Source organism: Mustela erminea, chromosome 18 (assembly GCF_009829155.1).
Source record: "Mustela erminea isolate mMusErm1 chromosome 18, mMusErm1.Pri, whole genome shotgun sequence".
NCBI classification, from domain to species: domain Eukaryota; kingdom Metazoa; phylum Chordata; class Mammalia; order Carnivora; family Mustelidae; genus Mustela; species Mustela erminea.
Window position 1 is genome coordinate 31,451,341 of NC_045631.1, and position 17,564 is coordinate 31,468,904.

The 17,564-nt window shown below is 40.3% G+C and overlaps 1 protein-coding gene across 1 annotated transcript in view; it reads right to left on the minus strand.

The window, feature by feature from the left end:
* Positions 1–17,564, minus strand: part of ANKFN1 (ankyrin repeat and fibronectin type III domain containing 1) — a 489,950-nt gene that overhangs the window by 465,991 nt on the left and 6,395 nt on the right. The window contains exon 2 of the mRNA XM_032320627.1: positions 6,041–6,138. Within this exon, the coding sequence (XP_032176518.1) occupies positions 6,041–6,074 (34 nt within the window). The 5' untranslated portion in view covers positions 6,075–6,138. The remainder of the gene's footprint in view (positions 1–6,040; positions 6,139–17,564) is intronic.

Here is a 17,564-nt window from a genome sequence, read left to right on the forward strand (position 1 = left end):
TACTATAACTGAATGAGAAGAACACTGTAGTGTGTTTACCACAGTGCCTGGAAAACACCTGTAGCTATGCAGGTGTAAGTTTATTCACCTGTCCCTCCTAACTATAAGGACAGAATTATAGCTTAATCTTTATAACACTCCACTGCAAATTGGCAGTAAATGCTCTAAAGAGTGACAGCAAATAAACCTGTATGCCCTTAATTTACTGTATCAGTTAAATGAGTGATAACAACACTCCCTTCTGCTCACATTTTTGGCAATCAAAGCATAAATAAGACTTTTTCAACTCATACTTAGATTTCAGTTTCACAAGCTCCTAGTCCATTTGTTTTGCTAACTCAAGTTTCATGTCCGTGTATTTTGTTAATTTCAGTTAATTTGCTACCACTGTAACTTCTAGTGGAAATGACCAAATTTTTGCCTCTATGTTCCAAATTTAGCAATAGATCATGACACTCAGATATTTCTTCAGGGAGTATTAATTGTAGGGGGAAAGTGATGGCATCTTATTTAGGTTGTCTGGGAAGTCAAAGGAAGATTATAATTTATAGTTACTATGGTAGCTAATTATACCTTCAAGGATATGCCAGTTGCTGTTAAAAAACAAAAAGGCTTTGATCATAGATGAGACCCTTGTTGGGGAATCAAAGAAAATAAGAAAGTGGAATTTATGAATTTGCCATTTTAAAAAATGCCTGGCTATGGAGACTGAATTTTTCTTTGAATAAAAAGAGAACTCAAATTGGTTTCTCCAAGGTGCTAAAATTCATATCAAGGTTCTAAAAACATAGGAACAATATTGCAAAATGCTAACTCATGTGTTTTTATCTATACCCTCTCCTTACCATGGGGGCCTCTTGTATTCAGGGAAGTGGAGATCATTCACCAAAATTCAGGTTTTTAAGCTCAAAAGGCTTGGTCCAGGTTATACCACGGTAAGAGAGACTTGGAAGAATATGCCGTTAGGCAGAACTAGTTTTCCTGCAAAACTCTTCTCCCCCTACACAAGTAGATAAAGATCTTCTGAGCACAGTAGGTGAAGGGTAGGAGGAGAAGGACGAGCTGAAGCAAGGTCTGGAGGGTTCTGTGCTCTGCCTCATCCCTTTGTATTGAGTCCAAGTCCTGGGAGGGATCAGTGAGAGAAGGGATTTGAGTTTGCTTCCTGATGAGGGTTTGGGAAAATCATGAAGGTCTAAGAAGACCTCACCTAGACCCCCAAGTCTTGTATGGCCCCAGAATGGTGTGAGAAAATACTTGAAAACTCTCCAGACAGGGGAGCAAAAGGCCACAGAAGGGCATAAGGAGCTCAACAGAATGAGAATGGTACAGTTTATGATCACTGGCTGGAGAATACTGCAGGACTGGATGGATACCAGTGACCAGTGATCAGGTGCCACACTTTCCTCCTCCCACCCCCACCATCCCTCCAAATTTTGGTCCACACAAGGAGAAAGAGGGCGTAAATTCTCATCTGACTGTGTTTAAACCTAAAATGTCTGTAAAAAACTAATTAAGACTACATTTTCTGTCATATTAGAATTAAGTAGCACTCCAGAAAAATAAAGATGTTACCATGTATTTTGCACACTTGGATTCATAGCTACTGAATGTAAAGATTAATTCTAGACAAGCCATTTGTATCTATTCAGAAAAGAAAATAATTTCAAACCCACAGCCCAGAGTCCTAACCTTTACCACAATCTTCAGAAAGATGTATGAGGATTCAGGAAACCCATCCTCCTCCTCATTATTTAGGCAGAGATACTTTCATGATGCTCTCTCACATTACAAGGATGTAATCTAAAATCTCTGGTGTGGGTACCCACAATTTACAGAATAAAAACTCAACTCCTTAGTTTGATATCTAGGGGTCTCAAAAATCAAACCCCATCCTATCTGTCCAGCCTTGCATAAAATCCCTCAGGATGGTGTACATTCCAACCACAGAAGAAGGGCCCCATCCTGATCCTGTAAGGTCATCTTACTCTGCTATGTCTTTCTGATTTTTGTTCCCTTACTTTGCATTGTTCTCTCCACCCAACTCTTGCTTAATATTTAAGAGCACGGACTTCAGAATCCAACAGACATGGATTCAAGAATTCAAATTCTGGTTCTTCAACTGACTAGCAAGGCAACTCTGGACAAGTTTCCTCTTGTGTAAACTTCTGTTAGACACTAATGTATGGGGTGATTGTGCACTATAATTAGATAATGAATCAAAAATGAATTAATGGATGGTTAATGAATGAACCTAGCACACAGTGATTTTTATTTAAAAAGCGGAGGCTATTACTATAATTAACAGTGTAAAACATATCTTTTTTATTTTATGATAATATATTTATCTGGTTTAGCAGGTAGGTCATGAGTTCTCTGGTGGCAAGAGTTGTAATAATCTGCACTGTCTGTCACTTGAACCAGGCATTCAGTAAATGGCGATGGAATGCATGTTTGGATTAATATTCAAAGCTCAGGTTAAACTATCAGAGTTTCAACATACTTGACGAGTCCTCTCTGATATCCTAGGCAGAATTAACAGCTCCTTCTTCTAGGAGCTGCTAATGCTTCCATATGCCTCTTATTTCAATTTGCCTTGTTATGAGTTGTTTATATATGCTGTTTCCCAATTATTTACATGCCATGCACTTGAATATCCCTCAATAAAATATTAGATATATTCTTGAAAACATATTTTTTTTCATCTTGCTAGCCCAGCCACCCTTTCTTAAACTTAAAACTATCTTTAAACTTAAAAGAAGAATCTGGGACAGAATAGATGCTCACTTAACACTGGCTAAATTATGTTGAAAACCTCAAATCATCTTTACTAGCTGTAGGGACTCAACAGTATCACATCTGTACTTGCAGGGCAAAGTAGGGTGAGGACTGGAAGTGCCAAATTGCTGTGCACAGCTGAGCAGGGTTGTCCCTGACCTCACAGGACAGCTGGGCTCAACATGAGAGAAGAGCTTTCACTTTTGATCGTCAAGATAGCATTTTAAAATATAAAGCCAAAAGAATTTGAGATAACATGCATGCTTTCCTTCAAAACATGCCAGGAATCTGAAGCCCTTGGATTAAGAATCATTAAGTCCTACTTACTAAATAAAGACTGCCAGTCTTCTGGAGAACCAACAGAGAGGGATACAGAATATGAAGCATGGATAAGAGTAAAACTTAATTTGGAAAAAATAGCAAGAATTAGCCAAGAAAGCCAGCAGTCCCAATCATACTAATTTCTACTTCCGGTTCACTCCCTACACCATCACCAAATATTAATTGTCCCAGCTCCCTGATAAAATAGTTACGTGGATGATGACATCCACAAACCAGGATTTGTAATTTCTGGGGTGACCTACTCATTTCTGCAAGTAGCCAGCTGAGATGGGCGTTTAGTAAGGTCCCAGTAGATGAAACACAGCATACTCCAGCTGTGCAGAAATGAGAAAGGAAAAAAACGTGTATTCCATTGTATCTGGGGTCATACCTGCTCTCTCAGTGTGTCTTCAACAAGTTCCTTTTGGTTCAGGAAGAATTTGGTAGCTGTATCAATATATTCTCTCTCAACCTTCTACCCTACCTCTCTGAACACCCACCTGGTTCCTTCTGTATAAAATCTTATCCCACCAATAAACCACCAAAATGGGTTATTTTATTATGTAGTTGAAAACAGTTAGGACCAGACCCTACGAGGCCTGCTGGGATGATGAGACTTCTCCAGAGTCTGTCTGTTCCTGCAATCCTCAGTGCTTTCCATAAAGGTAATCAGACTAGAAAGGATGATGGAAAGGAAAACTCTAGGGCCATGCAAATCTCTATGATGTGGGTCATGGGTATGTGTTTGAGAAGATGCATGATTAGCCCAGCCACATTACTTTCGTTTCAAGATTATGTTAAAGTATGTAATCCTGGGAAGATATGCAACATACATATGAGACTGCACTGCTAATCCCCTATCATTTAATACAAATTGTATGAGCGTGTATATAAGAGGTTATCAAGAACTCCTGCGTGGTTCGTTTGTGTTTCAGTTGGTTGTGGTTGGGGTACTTCTGTTGGATGGCAAGTAAATGAAAAATCAAGAAACTTTATTTTTAAGACTTCCTTCCAAGCCCATAAAAATGTCAATAGAGGAAGTAAAAAGATCAAACTGTAAGAAGCAGGGAGGGAGAGAGAGATACACAAAATCAACTCATGAACCCTTTCCTCATATTGATCTTAAGCTGGCCGAAATCACAGTGGGTGGGTACTATTAAACCTTTGTGTTGTCTGGAAACTCACCAGCCGTGTCAGCACAGGGCTCACTGCATTGGGAGAGGAGGGTCATCTAAAAAGCATATGAGATGGGGAAAGAGACAATTCAGGAGCTCAGCATTCCACAGTAGCAGGACCTCTGATGCTTATGTTTACTATTTAGTTTCCCAGCTGATTGGACTAAGCTCCAATAGGTGATGTGGCCACAAAGAATATGGCAGTTTGACCAACAAAGGATTTGACCTGTGTGGGCAGCAACCAGGATTTTCAGGGATTGCCAGTGTTCAGCTCATTCTCTGTATTTCCGACCAACAGCCATGCCCACAAAGAAAGACAAAGAGGAAATGGGCTAACTGGAACTAGAAGAAAGACTTCTGATAATAAATGTAAGGTCCTAAATTGTGAGAATTTGAATAGGCCTTAGATCTCACTGAATGCTTGCCTTCACTCATTTGTAGAGTGACCATAATCTCTGATCGCTTGGAACAACTTCCATTTACAACTGGCTGCTCTGGCATAGTTGGCACAGTTATTAACAGCACTTCCCCTCACCTTCAAACATGTCCAACAAATTATCTAGGCACCCATTCATTTCGCAAATCAGAAATCTGAGGTCTAAAAAAAGAAGGGGAGTAAGTGGCAATGGGTATAGATTGAAACAGGTTATTGGTTAGTCTGCTTTGGCCAACAAGAAGAAAAGCAAAACAAAACACAACCCAATCTTCACACATGATATTATTTCTCTGTTTACCTCTTTGACAAAATTATAAACTCTTCAAGGTCAAGAATCTGTGTCTTAGCCTCGTATTTCTCAATGCCAAGCACAAACCAGGCACTTAATAAATATTTGTTTGACTATTACCCTTATTAACATACTTTGATGTACATTATTCCATTTGATTCTCCATTGGCACCACATGATGGATAATACTGAATAAAGATGAGAAAATTCAAAGTCTAGGATATTAAATGCTAAGGAAGTCAAGAGCAAAACCGCTAAAACCCAGGTCTTCAATGCTTCTTTCCATTACATTATACTCAGTGTTAGAAGGAGTCTAAATGGAGAGAGAATATTTGCTTAGAGGGATGGAGCCTGGAAGAGCCAAGGAAAATGTGGTAGGCAGAGAAACATCTCTGTGGGCTCAGAGATTTGACTACTAGACCAACAAAATTGTTTTTCAGGGCCCTGTATTTCTTCCAAAATGGCTGCTCCTTTGAAAAAAGGAAGCACATCATGTGCCGGCAGCAGGGTGGAAAGGGGAGGTTTGGTCATAGCCAAGGATGCTAAGAGGGCAGATATTCAAAGTGGATGGGTGAAAGCTGAACTGAATGGACCTACAGTGCAGCAGTTAGCTTGGGTCAAGCTACCAAGGGTTTTCCCCTCACAAGGACTTCCATAAGACATACCCAGGGCCCCATTCAAAAAGGGCTCAAGCCTGGCATTTTCCTGGCTGTTTACTTAAAAAAAAAAAAATAAAGCTTAGCATTTTGAAAAATGTATTTCTTGGAGACAAATATATTTTGGCCCAACCCACATCCCACTAGAACTTACCACACAAAGTTTCCAGTTCCATCCCCAGGCCACAGCACCACTGTACCATGAAGGGTGATATTTTATTTATTTAATTTTTTTTTAAAAAAATTCTCCCATTCTAGCTCCTTTAGCAATCAGTTGGTTTGTATTCTTTTGTCTTGACATTGTTCTCTTTCCTTGCACCCATTAAGTCAGTGCACTGTTTACTTATTTCCATGAAAACTTTTTTTTCCAGTAATTAAATAAACTTACCCGACTTGGAGCTATAAATGCCCCCGGGGATCATCGGGAGTCTCCTTGACTTCCTCCTCACCCAGATGTCATCACCATTCAATCGACCATAGGCCACCCTAGAAAAGATGTGGACTCTTGTTCAGACGGGAGCCAACCAAGAGTGGATTGTGGCTTCTCTCTCCTCTTCCTCACCCTGATCCCCAGTCTAGCAATGCAGTGTACAATTATTAGAAGTAACAAGAAAATAATCCTAATAAAATCTCACACCATGACTCAAATTCCAATTTTCAACGACTGTAGTAAGCATCTGTCATCTTCATGAAAGCAACCAAGAACAGAGTCTCTGTGGTGTTCCTCCTAGGCAGTAGAGGGCACTGTGGGCACACACTGGAAGTAGGCCTTGTGTGCCTCAGGTATCTGACCAGTTAATAGGAATATACTGTGTGGTTGCTGTCTCCACAAATGCATCTTTCATGTCAAGTTACTCTACAGTTCATTTGGCTGCCATGATTCCACAGAAGCAATAACAATGACAACAATAAAAGCTGATTGTTCTTTCTTCTATTTTCTTCTTTCAAAAGCAGTCTCCTTTGGTGGTGAGGGACTCTGGAAAGAAACAGACTTTCACTTAAATCCTGAGTTGGCTACTTCCTGCTTGTATGACTTGTGTCTGAACTTCTCTTTTCCTCATTTGGAAAGTGGAAATGGCAAGACTTATGAACTGGATTATTGTGAAGATCAAGCGAGATCATGCAGATGGGTGTCTCTGGCATATAAACATCAATCTGCGGTTTGGATATTGTAACAATTGTTGTTGTTATAGCACTACAATGTAATCAGGTGTATGGATGACCATGGCCAAACCTAGACTCTTCCATGTTCTCTGAGGCTCAGGCTTCTTCTTATTGTCTTTTATTAAATACCTTGCCCACCAAGTTACACAAGGGTTTCATTAGCAACATTCCCATGAGTGGTGCGAGAGTAGAGGTGGCATCTCACCACAGAAGGCAATGATTACTCAGATGGGCCTCTCAGGATGATTTTGAGAGGCCAGGGGATTATCCAAGCACAGGGATCCTCATTCTCATGACAGGCTCAGAATTCAAAGTCAACACATACAATTATGCAGTGTCTCACTAGAGATAGTATGTATGGGTATGCAGGTTGTATACTGCATGGTAGTCTATCAAAAACTGCAGCTAGAGTATCAAATCTGACCTGCTGCCTATTTTCATAAATAAGGTTTTATTGGAATATGACCATGTCCACTCATCTACTTGCTGTCTGTGGCCACTTTTGTGCTGCAATGTAGAGCTGAGAAGCTGCAACAGAAACTCTACGGCTCTTGATGCCTAAAATATTTATTATTTGACTCTTTACAGAATGTTTGCCGACTCCTGTGCTTTTAGTCTTTGGACCTAGTACCTCGTAGACAGTAGAGGCTCACTGGTAGATGCTCATTCTGAACAAGTGAATGAAAGAATGAATGAAGAATACCAACTCAAAAGAGTCAAGAATGCATAAAGAAATTGGAATGGAGAAGACTAAAAGGAATTTTTAAAAAACAACAACATTGAAATAAGGAAACTTTGATTCTAGTTCCCACTGTGCCTTTATTATTGTGTGGCCCTACATCAATCACTGACTATCTCTATAGCTCAGTTTGCTTGTCTATGAAATGGAAACCCTAAGCCACTTTATCAGGGCTATACCACGAAATAAAGTGAAATCACAAATATAAAGGCATTCCTGCCCGGTTTCTGGCACATAATAGAAGCTAGCAAATGTCAGAAGAAAAAGCAAGGATGCAAAGAAATCCTTAGCTTCTGAATAAAATATCTTCCCTATCACAGAGGCGTAAACAGAGTAATTCATACATTTAATTGGCAGATGTCATGGAAAAATCTTCAGGAGCATTCTACACAAAGACTCCCAGGCTAGTTTGTGTTCAAACAAACCAGACAGCCAGCCCACAGCCTGAGCCAGGAGCCAAATATTTCAGACACCATCAGGGCTGGCTGCTCTAGGCTGAGCTGTTCCACAAGCAACTGGAGCCAGGCCACAGGAAGTCCTTGGTGTCAGCTCTCTAGAACCTAGTGAGACTGTGGCATTTTCTTGATCTTCTATGTAGATCCATACTCAAATAAGGAATGTGGAGAGAAAGAAAGGGGGTCTCCTTTTATAAAGGCTGCTGCTATCCCAACTAAACAAAAACATACAGCCATTTGGGAGCTGCCATAGGTAAACTCTGCAGACTAACATGCCTTTTGTTTCCACTTTCTTCTGGGGTGGGTTTGGGGTGGTGGGATGGGGAGTCTATCATAATGATGACCTTGGGGGATGCTTTGCCATACCACCACTGAGATTCCATTTTATGGCGTGTGGAGTTTTATGGACCAATTTAACATGGGAGAGGAGACAAGAAGGCTGATGTGTGAACTGAAGTTGAAGAGACACAAATTCAAAGGAAAATTATTTCAGAATTATAAGCTCCTCTTACCAGTGTCCAAGGGTAATAGCCACTGTTCAGTGGCAGGGGCTGGACTCCCAAAGTTATTTCAGAGGCCATTTGTAGGACAAGAACCTTTTCATTTCATTTGGATGGGTAAATATTTTCAAATGGGGTCTCCTAAATATGTTGGGATCCAGCCAAAGTCCCTAAATTGTGGAAGCCTTGAATACGCAACTACTCTTTTCCCAGGACAGTTCATTCAGGAAGTCTAAAATCTGACAGAAAATGATTTATACTTTATCTGCACAAAATACAACCAGACCCACTGTTTGGTTTGTACTTGAGACCTGAGGAAATTTCTAAAAACCTTTTGATTATGAGGTATTGGGCTAGGACATAACAAAGCCAAATTCCAAAGTTCCCACAGGATATGAAGCAGAAAAAAAAAGGGGGGGATGTTTCCATGAAGACCTAAAACCCTGGTCTTACACACTGCTCTGTTTGTAACAATAGCTCAGGAACCCATGTGGATATTTTTCCCAGAACTACAGAAAGAGCAGAAAGCAAAAAGCCTGACTGAGGCAGAACTGATCCAGCCTTCAACGTACACAGCTGTTCTTTCTTGGTCATGTTTCTAAACACCTGGGGAAAGAAATACCTAAGCACTTACAGGATCACAGTGAGGAACTGGAAAGTCAGTCTGAAGTCCCCCAAGCATCACCCCAACACAGCCTCTCCCCAGAATACCTGTTGCCTGTGACTGTGTACCTCTGGCTTTTCCAAGGTCCTTTCTTGTAGGAATCTGATTTCCGCTGATTTTTCAACAACAGTCCCACCAATTTCTCTAAACATAACATCCCTCAAATTCCCTGCGCAAAAAACTTCATTATCAAAACTCTCAAAAGCTATGAGAAGCCCTGTCCTTTCATGTCTGTTGGCTGCTGTTTGACAATGTCTGGCTGCCCTCATTCAAAATGAATAGTGGAGCTGCTGAAAATCTAGACAGTAAGAAGACTCTTGTGGGTGTTACCATAGCCTCAAGCCAGACTTGGAAAGCTCTCTGGAAAGGCCTTTTCCTTCCCAAATTCTTGGTTTTAGGGTTTTGTTCAAGAGATGTGAAGAATATTTTGTCATTATCAGAGGTATTGGCTTCCGTAGACACAAATTAATATATATGGTTTTTTCAATCAGCATTTATCTCCATGCATTCATGAATTTTTCAACCAAAGCCAAGTGAAATGCTCTTCTGTTTGCCAGTGTTTAAGTTACAGGTTGGAAAACATTCAAAGAGCTTGAAATTCAAGCTGATGAGACAGATGAGAGGACAGGACAGGTACATGACCATTGGCAATCATCCAAAATAGGATATTCTTCTCCATATGAAGTGTTGAGATCCATTAATAAACTGCAGAAGGAATTGTTAGACTCTTATAAGATTAGGGTAGAAGCTCCTAGGTCAGTGTAAGTCATTGATAATATCCTAGATTTTAGGTTCTGTGGTTAATTCATAGCTGTTCTTTATTTTTGAGATAAAAACATAACATAAAAGCAGCAATGCAGAGACCAATGATAATGGTATAACACTAAACAATGGCTGTTACCAACCTAACTTGTATTGATTGTATTTTCTTATTTACTGTATTCTTGATGTTCTGGCATTTAAAGTCATGATCCTGGAGATACTGCTTCTCTCAGGGATAGCTAGTTTCTAGAGACAGCAAATGACTCCCCTATGAGCTTGCCTTCGATGGGCAAACCAACCAATCCAGATCCCACAACCCCAGCTCTCATACCCAGCCAATACGCCTCCTTCCTAAATTACCAAAGGGCCAGGCACTGGACAATGAGGGATGAGCCCTGCAACCCAGAGCATGCCCAAAATATTTAAGTTATCTAGTCCCAAAATGACTCAGCATATCTATCCTGCCTTTTCCATTCCTTACCACAGCATTTTTTTTTTAAGATTTATTTATTTGAGAGAGAGAGAGAGAGAGAGAGTGTGTGTGTATGTGTGTGCGCGCACACGCACGAGCAGGGGGAGAAGCAGAGGGGGACAGAATCTCAAACTGACTCCCTGCTAAGTGTGAAGCCTGACACCAGGCTTGATCCCAGAACCCTGAGATCATGACCTGAGCTGAAATCAAGAGTTGAACACGTAACTGACTGTGCCACTCAGGTCCCCCCGACCCACCCAGAATTTCAATAAAGGATCTGGGCCATATCCTTTCCTTGTACCCTGTCTCCTGCCCAATCTGGGTGCCTCCCCATGTGGCCCTGCATAGCATCCTGTCTCCTGTTTCTAAGGATCTTCAAGTATAAACTCCTTCCTTCATGACAATCATTTCCACATCTGCATATCTTTCCATACTTGATTAAAACACATCCTGGGTGTATTTTTAGAATACAATTTTATGCAGTGGAAACATAATTAAATAAAAACCAAGAGTAGAATAAGTTAAGAGGGGAAGTCCACTGGGTACCCAGCACAATAAGGGCCAAGTAATAAGTTGTAAGAAGACATCCTTTAGTACAAAAGAGAAAAGGCAGCTGAACCAATAGAAGCCATGCTTCTCGAGGCTGCAGTGACTATGGAAAAGAGGCAAAGAATGGCCAGAAAGACAGACAGAAGGAAGAGGATACATTTTCCATCATGAACACTGAAAGGCTTCCCAGTCTGAGCCACTGGGTATTTAAAATGAGAACAATTAAAAGAAAAAGGAGGAGGAAGTAAGGAAGGAAGAGATAAGGGTTGGGTTCCAGATAAGAAGTGCCATTCAATTCTTAACTCTTAGGCACCCTCTGTTTTGTGCCTCAACTTCAGCACACAGTAGGAGCACTAGGAAAGGAAGAACATTGTTGCCTGGGTGATGTCTCTGGGCTTTCTGTCCAACTCTGATGTGGTGACCCAGTTAGCTGGATGTCTACCAGGGACTCCGCAGGACTCAATAAAATTCTCTGTTGATTCTAAAGTCACCAAGATACCTATTGTCACAGCACACACATGCTCCCCAGATTCTCCAACACTTTAATAAAGCAAATTTTCCTGAAGTTTGAAAGAGCTGTGTGTGGAAATGACTATTTATCCTTGCATTTTCTTTCCCCATATTTGTTTCCCTTTTCTAGGAAAATACTACAGGAGACTGGCCCAGAGGATTTCTGCATGGTGCTCAGGTACAGTTCTCTTTCTGTTCCTGCTAAACCAGTCACCCACATGGACCTTTGTGGACTGTTAAATGGGAGGTTCTAAGAAATAATAAAGACTTTCTTAAAAAATAAATCTCCTTAACATAGAATTTATGGGGAAAAAAAAATCTCTGCTTCAGAGAAATGTGGTCCAACTTGAACCCATTGTGTAACAATAGAAGGAGATAAGTCATGCTTTCTGCAGGGTCATGGCATCAGGACAAGAGATGATATGCAAATTAATTTTGGAGGGTAATCCAATTTCTATTTTGAGCCCACATTATAAGGAAGTAGCAGAAAACCAGTCTCATTTCAGGAATTCAGTCCCCCATCTGCCTTTTACAGAGGTGGTATAAGTTGCTGGGAGGTTACCACAGGACAAAGGCATTGCGGAGATGATGGCTGCTGCCCATACTGGTCTCCTTAGAGATGCCCAGGGCCCTCCTGCTACTATCTGCACATTCGGAACATATGTCCTCATTCGGAACCACTGTTCTGGTTCTCTCTCTACTGCTGCTGGGTCCCTCTCAGGGAAATTTTTCTGTGGCATCTAAATCACACTACACATTGAAAAACTCAAGGAGTCTGTCTGAAGTCCTATCAGCCTAGAGACCTTCTTTGAGGGCTTGCTGCCCTCCAAAAATGTGCTCCGGAAGTGAGACACAAGACCTCTCCCCTTTTTCCTCATACTGCATTTAACCCAAGAAGCCCAGCACAGAGCTCCTCTTATTCCAAGGATGGCCAGGGTCTATGGCTTGATACATCCTCCCTTATTCTCCTCCTCCCCCATCCTGAGGGCTCTACTGAGTGTAAAGAATAAAGAAGTGTAGCTCTAGTCCTCAGACATTTTTTTTTTTAAGATTTACTTATTTATTTATTTGACAGAGAGAGAGAGAAAGAGAGAGACAGTGAGAGAGGGAACACAAGCAGGGGGTGGGGGTGGGAGAGGGAGAAGCAGGCTTCCTGCTGAGCAGAGAGCCCGATACGGGGCTCAATCCCAGGACCCTGGGATCATGACCTGAGCCAAAGGCAGAGGCTTAACGACTGAGCCACCCAGACGCCCCCGGTCCTCAAATATTCTTTAACATCTTCTTTTATATTCCTTTCCCCCAGTATCAGGGCTTTGGGAATTCAAAAACCAGGGAAGAAAAGATACATGAAACTCCTGTATTAAGCAGGCAGAGGAGATAGTTGGTGAGAAAAAGATCAAGGGGTAATGATAAATAATGTTACATAAAACTCACTGGGTAATATTAGAAAACATAATACCACTAGCAAAAGTTCTGCTGCCTTCAGGGACCCAGACTGGCCATACAGAAATCCATGTTAGAACATTCTCATTTTCTGGGAAGTTAAGATTATTTTTTCTTGATGCTCAGAGAAAACTAGAATGATGGCCCTGAGGTTAAGCTCTAGATTATTTTAGACATATCACTATTTAACCTAAGCAAGTGCTGGAAAATGGGTTCTAAAAACCAGCTTTCCTAAGTTCACCAGATTCTGTCTCTTTCAGACTCTTTGAGTCTCTTCCATAGATAGACAGAGAGACAAACACACAGACACAGACACACACAGCAGCAGCAGCAGCAGCAGCAGCAGCAGCAGCAACAGTACTCTAGGTGGCAAAGTAAACCACCAAGGCAATTTGACAGCCTGTTTTCCAGCCAGTTGACCATACAGCACACAACCCCTACTTGGTCGTAAAGCCATATTTTCCATTTCTTACACAACTGTTGAGACACTTTAAAAGTAAGAATTACGGAAAAGATTGGCACACTGGCTAGGGCATTAAATGAGATGACCTCTGAGGTTGCTTGCCTACTCTTTTCATCATTCATAAGAGAAAAAAAAATGCCATTCTGGGAGACTATACTGTAGGCAGCCCTCAATTATTCACAGGTATATTAATTTTCCTAGTAGATTTTTCCAACTTGATGAAATGAGCTTAGAGAAGGCTTTGCAATCCTTGGTAATTTTTCCTACCACCTCCCCAAAAAGTTCTGGGGAGAGGTGTCTCTCATTTGCTTCTCTGCATTGATTCACCATAAAGGATACTACTTCCCTAACACCTAACACCATTTGGCTAGAGACCCTCAATTTCTGCTCTAATGTTATGATTTTCCTTTTATTTTAGTAATCAGAAATGTATAAAAAAATGTATCCAATTTCATCATCAAATATAATTGCTATTATCAGTTGGAGGCACGTTCTTTCAAAATGCCTATGCTTATATAAATACATATACATAATGTGTGTGTGTGAGAGAGAGAGAGAGAGAGAGATTAGGTATGTATACAAATGGAATTGTGGCAGACAATGTCCTTTGAACCCAACAGCCGCGATCATCAAACTTCTACTTTCCAGTTAAGAGAACCCAAATTTTTTTTTAAATTTCTTTTCAGCGTAACAGTATTCATTGTTTTTGCACCACACCCAGTGCTCCATGCAATGCATGCCCTCCCTAATACCCACCACCTTGTTCCCCCAACCTCCCACCCCCCGCCCCTTCAAGACCCTCAGGTTGTTTTTCAGAGTCCATAATCTCTCATGGTTCACCTCCCTTTCCAATTTCCCTCAACTCCCTTCTCCTCTCCATCTCCCTATGTCCTCCATGTTATTTGTTATGCTCCACAAATAAGTGAAACCATATGATAATGACTCTCTCTGCTTGACTTATTTCACTCAGCATAAGAAACCGAATTTTTAAGACAGAGGGAAGAGATCTCTTTTTGCTGATATGAAGTTTTTTAACTTGTTTTATTCTTTTTTGTTAAGGTATAACTCTCATACTGTAAAGTTTACAAATCTTAAGTACAGTAAATGTTTATAATTGCATGTTGTTTTACCACCACTCAGCTCAAGGTATAAATTATGTCCATCATCCCAGTAGGCATCATCATGCCCCGTCCCCCTAAAGGAGACCACTATTCTTCACCTCTATAACCATAATTTCACCTCTTCTTCAATTTAATATAAATTAAATTAAATAATACTGCATATAATCTTTTGTGTCTGGCTTCTGCTAGAATTTCTGTGAGATTGATGCATGGTTTGTTGCATGATTCAGGAGTTCACTCTCTTTCGTCTCTGGTTTTTTGTTGAATATATATACCACAACTTACTCATTCTCTTGATGAGCACCTGGAGTGCTCCCAGTTTTGTGATACATGAATAAAACCACTTAGAACATCCGTTGACATATTTTGAGGGGTATATGCTCTCATCTCTGTGGCTGTATACCTCAGAGTGAAATTACGGGTCATAGAGTATTTGTAAGTTTACCTAGTAGCTACCACATAGGAATACTCTAAAATAACAGGCCAATTTACATTTCTGTCAGCAATGTATGAGAGTTCTGTTTGTCTGTACCTTCAACCAGCACTTGCTATTGTCAATTTCTAAGATTTTAGCCATTCTGGTGGATATACAGTGGATTTTACTGTGATTGTACTTGCATTTGAATTTTCTTCATGGATAAGGATGTTGAAAACTTCTCACATAAGCTTACTGGCCATTTGGACAGTTTCATTTCTGAGCTGTCTTAAAGTCTTTTGTCCGTTTTAATTGATTTGCCTTTTTTCTTTTTAAGTGGAAAGACTATATCTTCTGAATCCTTTATCAGATATCTATATAATAAATATTTTCTCCCACTCTTTTTTCATACTCTTAATGATGTCTTTTGAAAAGTAGACCTTATTTTAATAAGGTCCAAATTCTCAATCTTTTTTTTAATTTTTTGGCCTGTGCTTTGGAGGTATGAGATCCTTGATAGCAGGGCAGCAGGCTCTTCTTCCAATCCCCAAGGTTAGATCATAATACTACTAAGTGGGCTACAGAATCCATTCTCTACAAATATCTTCTCCCATTCCGTGGGTTGCCTCTTTGTTTTGTTGACTGTTTCCTTTGCTGTGCAGAAGCTTTCGATCTTGATGAAGTCCCAGAAGTTCATTTTTGCTTTTGTTTCCTTTGCCTTTGGAGATGTATCTTGAAAGAAGTTGCTGTGGCTGATATCAAAGAGGTTACTGCCTATGTTCTCCTCTAGGATTCTGATGGATTCCTGTCTCACCTTGAGGTCTTTTATCCATTTTGAGTTTATCTTTGTGTATAGTGTAAGAGAATGGTCGAGTTTCATTCTTCTACATATAGCTGTCCAATTTTCCCAGCACCATTTATTGAAGAGACTGTCTTTTTTCCACTATATATTTTTTCCTGCTTTGTCGAAGATTATTTGACCACAGAGTTGAGAGTCCATATCTGGACTCTCTAATCCGTTCCACTGGTCTATGTGTCTATTTTTATGCCAGTACCATGCTGTCTTGGTGATCACAGCTTTGTAGTAAAGCTTGAAATCGGGTAACATAATGCTGCCAGCTTTGTCGAAGATTATTTGACCACAGAGTTGAGGGTCCATATCTGGACTCTCTAATCTGTTCCACTGGTCTGTGTGTCTGTTTTGCCAGTACCATGCTGTCTTGGTGATCACAGCTTTGTAGTAAAGCTTGAAATCAGATAACGTGATGCCCCCAGTTTTATTTTTGTTTTTCAACATTTCCTTAGCGATTCAGGGTCTCTTCTGATTCCATACAAATTTTTGGATTATTTGCTCCAGCTCTTTGAAAAATACCACTGGAATTTTGATCGGAATGGCATTAAAAGTATAGACTGCTCTAGGCAGTATAGACATTTTAACAATGTTTATTCTTCCAATCCAAGAGCATGGAATGGTCTTCCATCTTTTCGTGTCTTCTTCAATTTCTTCCATGAGTGTTCTGTAGTTCCTCAAGTATAGATCCTTTACCTCTTTTGTTAGGTTTATTCCCAGGTATCTTATGGTTCTTGGTGCTATAGTAAATGGAATCGATTCTCTAATTTCCCTTTCTGTATTTTCATTGTTAGTGTATAAGAAAACCACTGATTTCTGTTCATTGACTTTGTATCCTGCCACATGCTGAATTGCTGTATGAGTTCTAGTAGTTTGCGGATGGAGTCTTTTGGGTTTTCCATATAAAGAATCATGTCATCTGCGAAGAGAGAGAGTTTGACTTCTTCATTGCAATTTGGATACCTTTTATTTCTCTTTATTGTCTGATTGCTGTTGCTAGGTCTGTGCAGTGAGGTGTGGCCATGTGCCACAGGTCTGGACTATATGAAGTAAGAGCAGATTTTATAGGAGGTTTCTATGACAGATTATCTTGCTAGGCAAAGGTACAGATTCATGAGAAGAAAGCTATTCTCCTACTCTCTTCAGCTTAGAAAACTGATGTGGAGACCTGTTACTTTGGAGCAGCTACAATCCTACTGTGATCATAAAAGAAGGTGAAGAGAATCTTGGTGTCATTAACCCAATATTCTGACATCATTGGTTATTAAACTCATCCTGTAACAATTCCACAAGACCTCTTGTCATATAAGATCATAAGATGCCTTTGCTATTTTAGATGTAGTCAGGAGTCTTCTATTTGCAGATTAGAATGTCCTTCCTAAGAAGGGATCCATGTACACATAATGATCTTCAAACTCCTTTTTTCTCTTACTATATCACAGGCATCATTGTACATACAGATGTATCGTGGGGGGTTTTTGTTTTTGTTTGTGTTTTGAGAGAGAGAGAGAAAGAGCATGCACTCCTATGGCAGGGACTATGGGGGAGGGGACGGCAGAAGGAGAGGGAAAGAGAGAGAATCTTAGGCACAACCCTGTGATCAACAACCTGAGTCAAAATCAAGAGTCTAACTAACTGACTGAGCCACCCGGCTGCCCCACACTCAGACACACTGCACCTTCAAATGTACATAGTATACAGATTTACTTCCATATAGTTAATGGCCACAGAATTCTATCATGGCTGTACTATACATTATTTATCCTATTTACTGTTTTTGAACATTTAGATTGTTACCATACTAT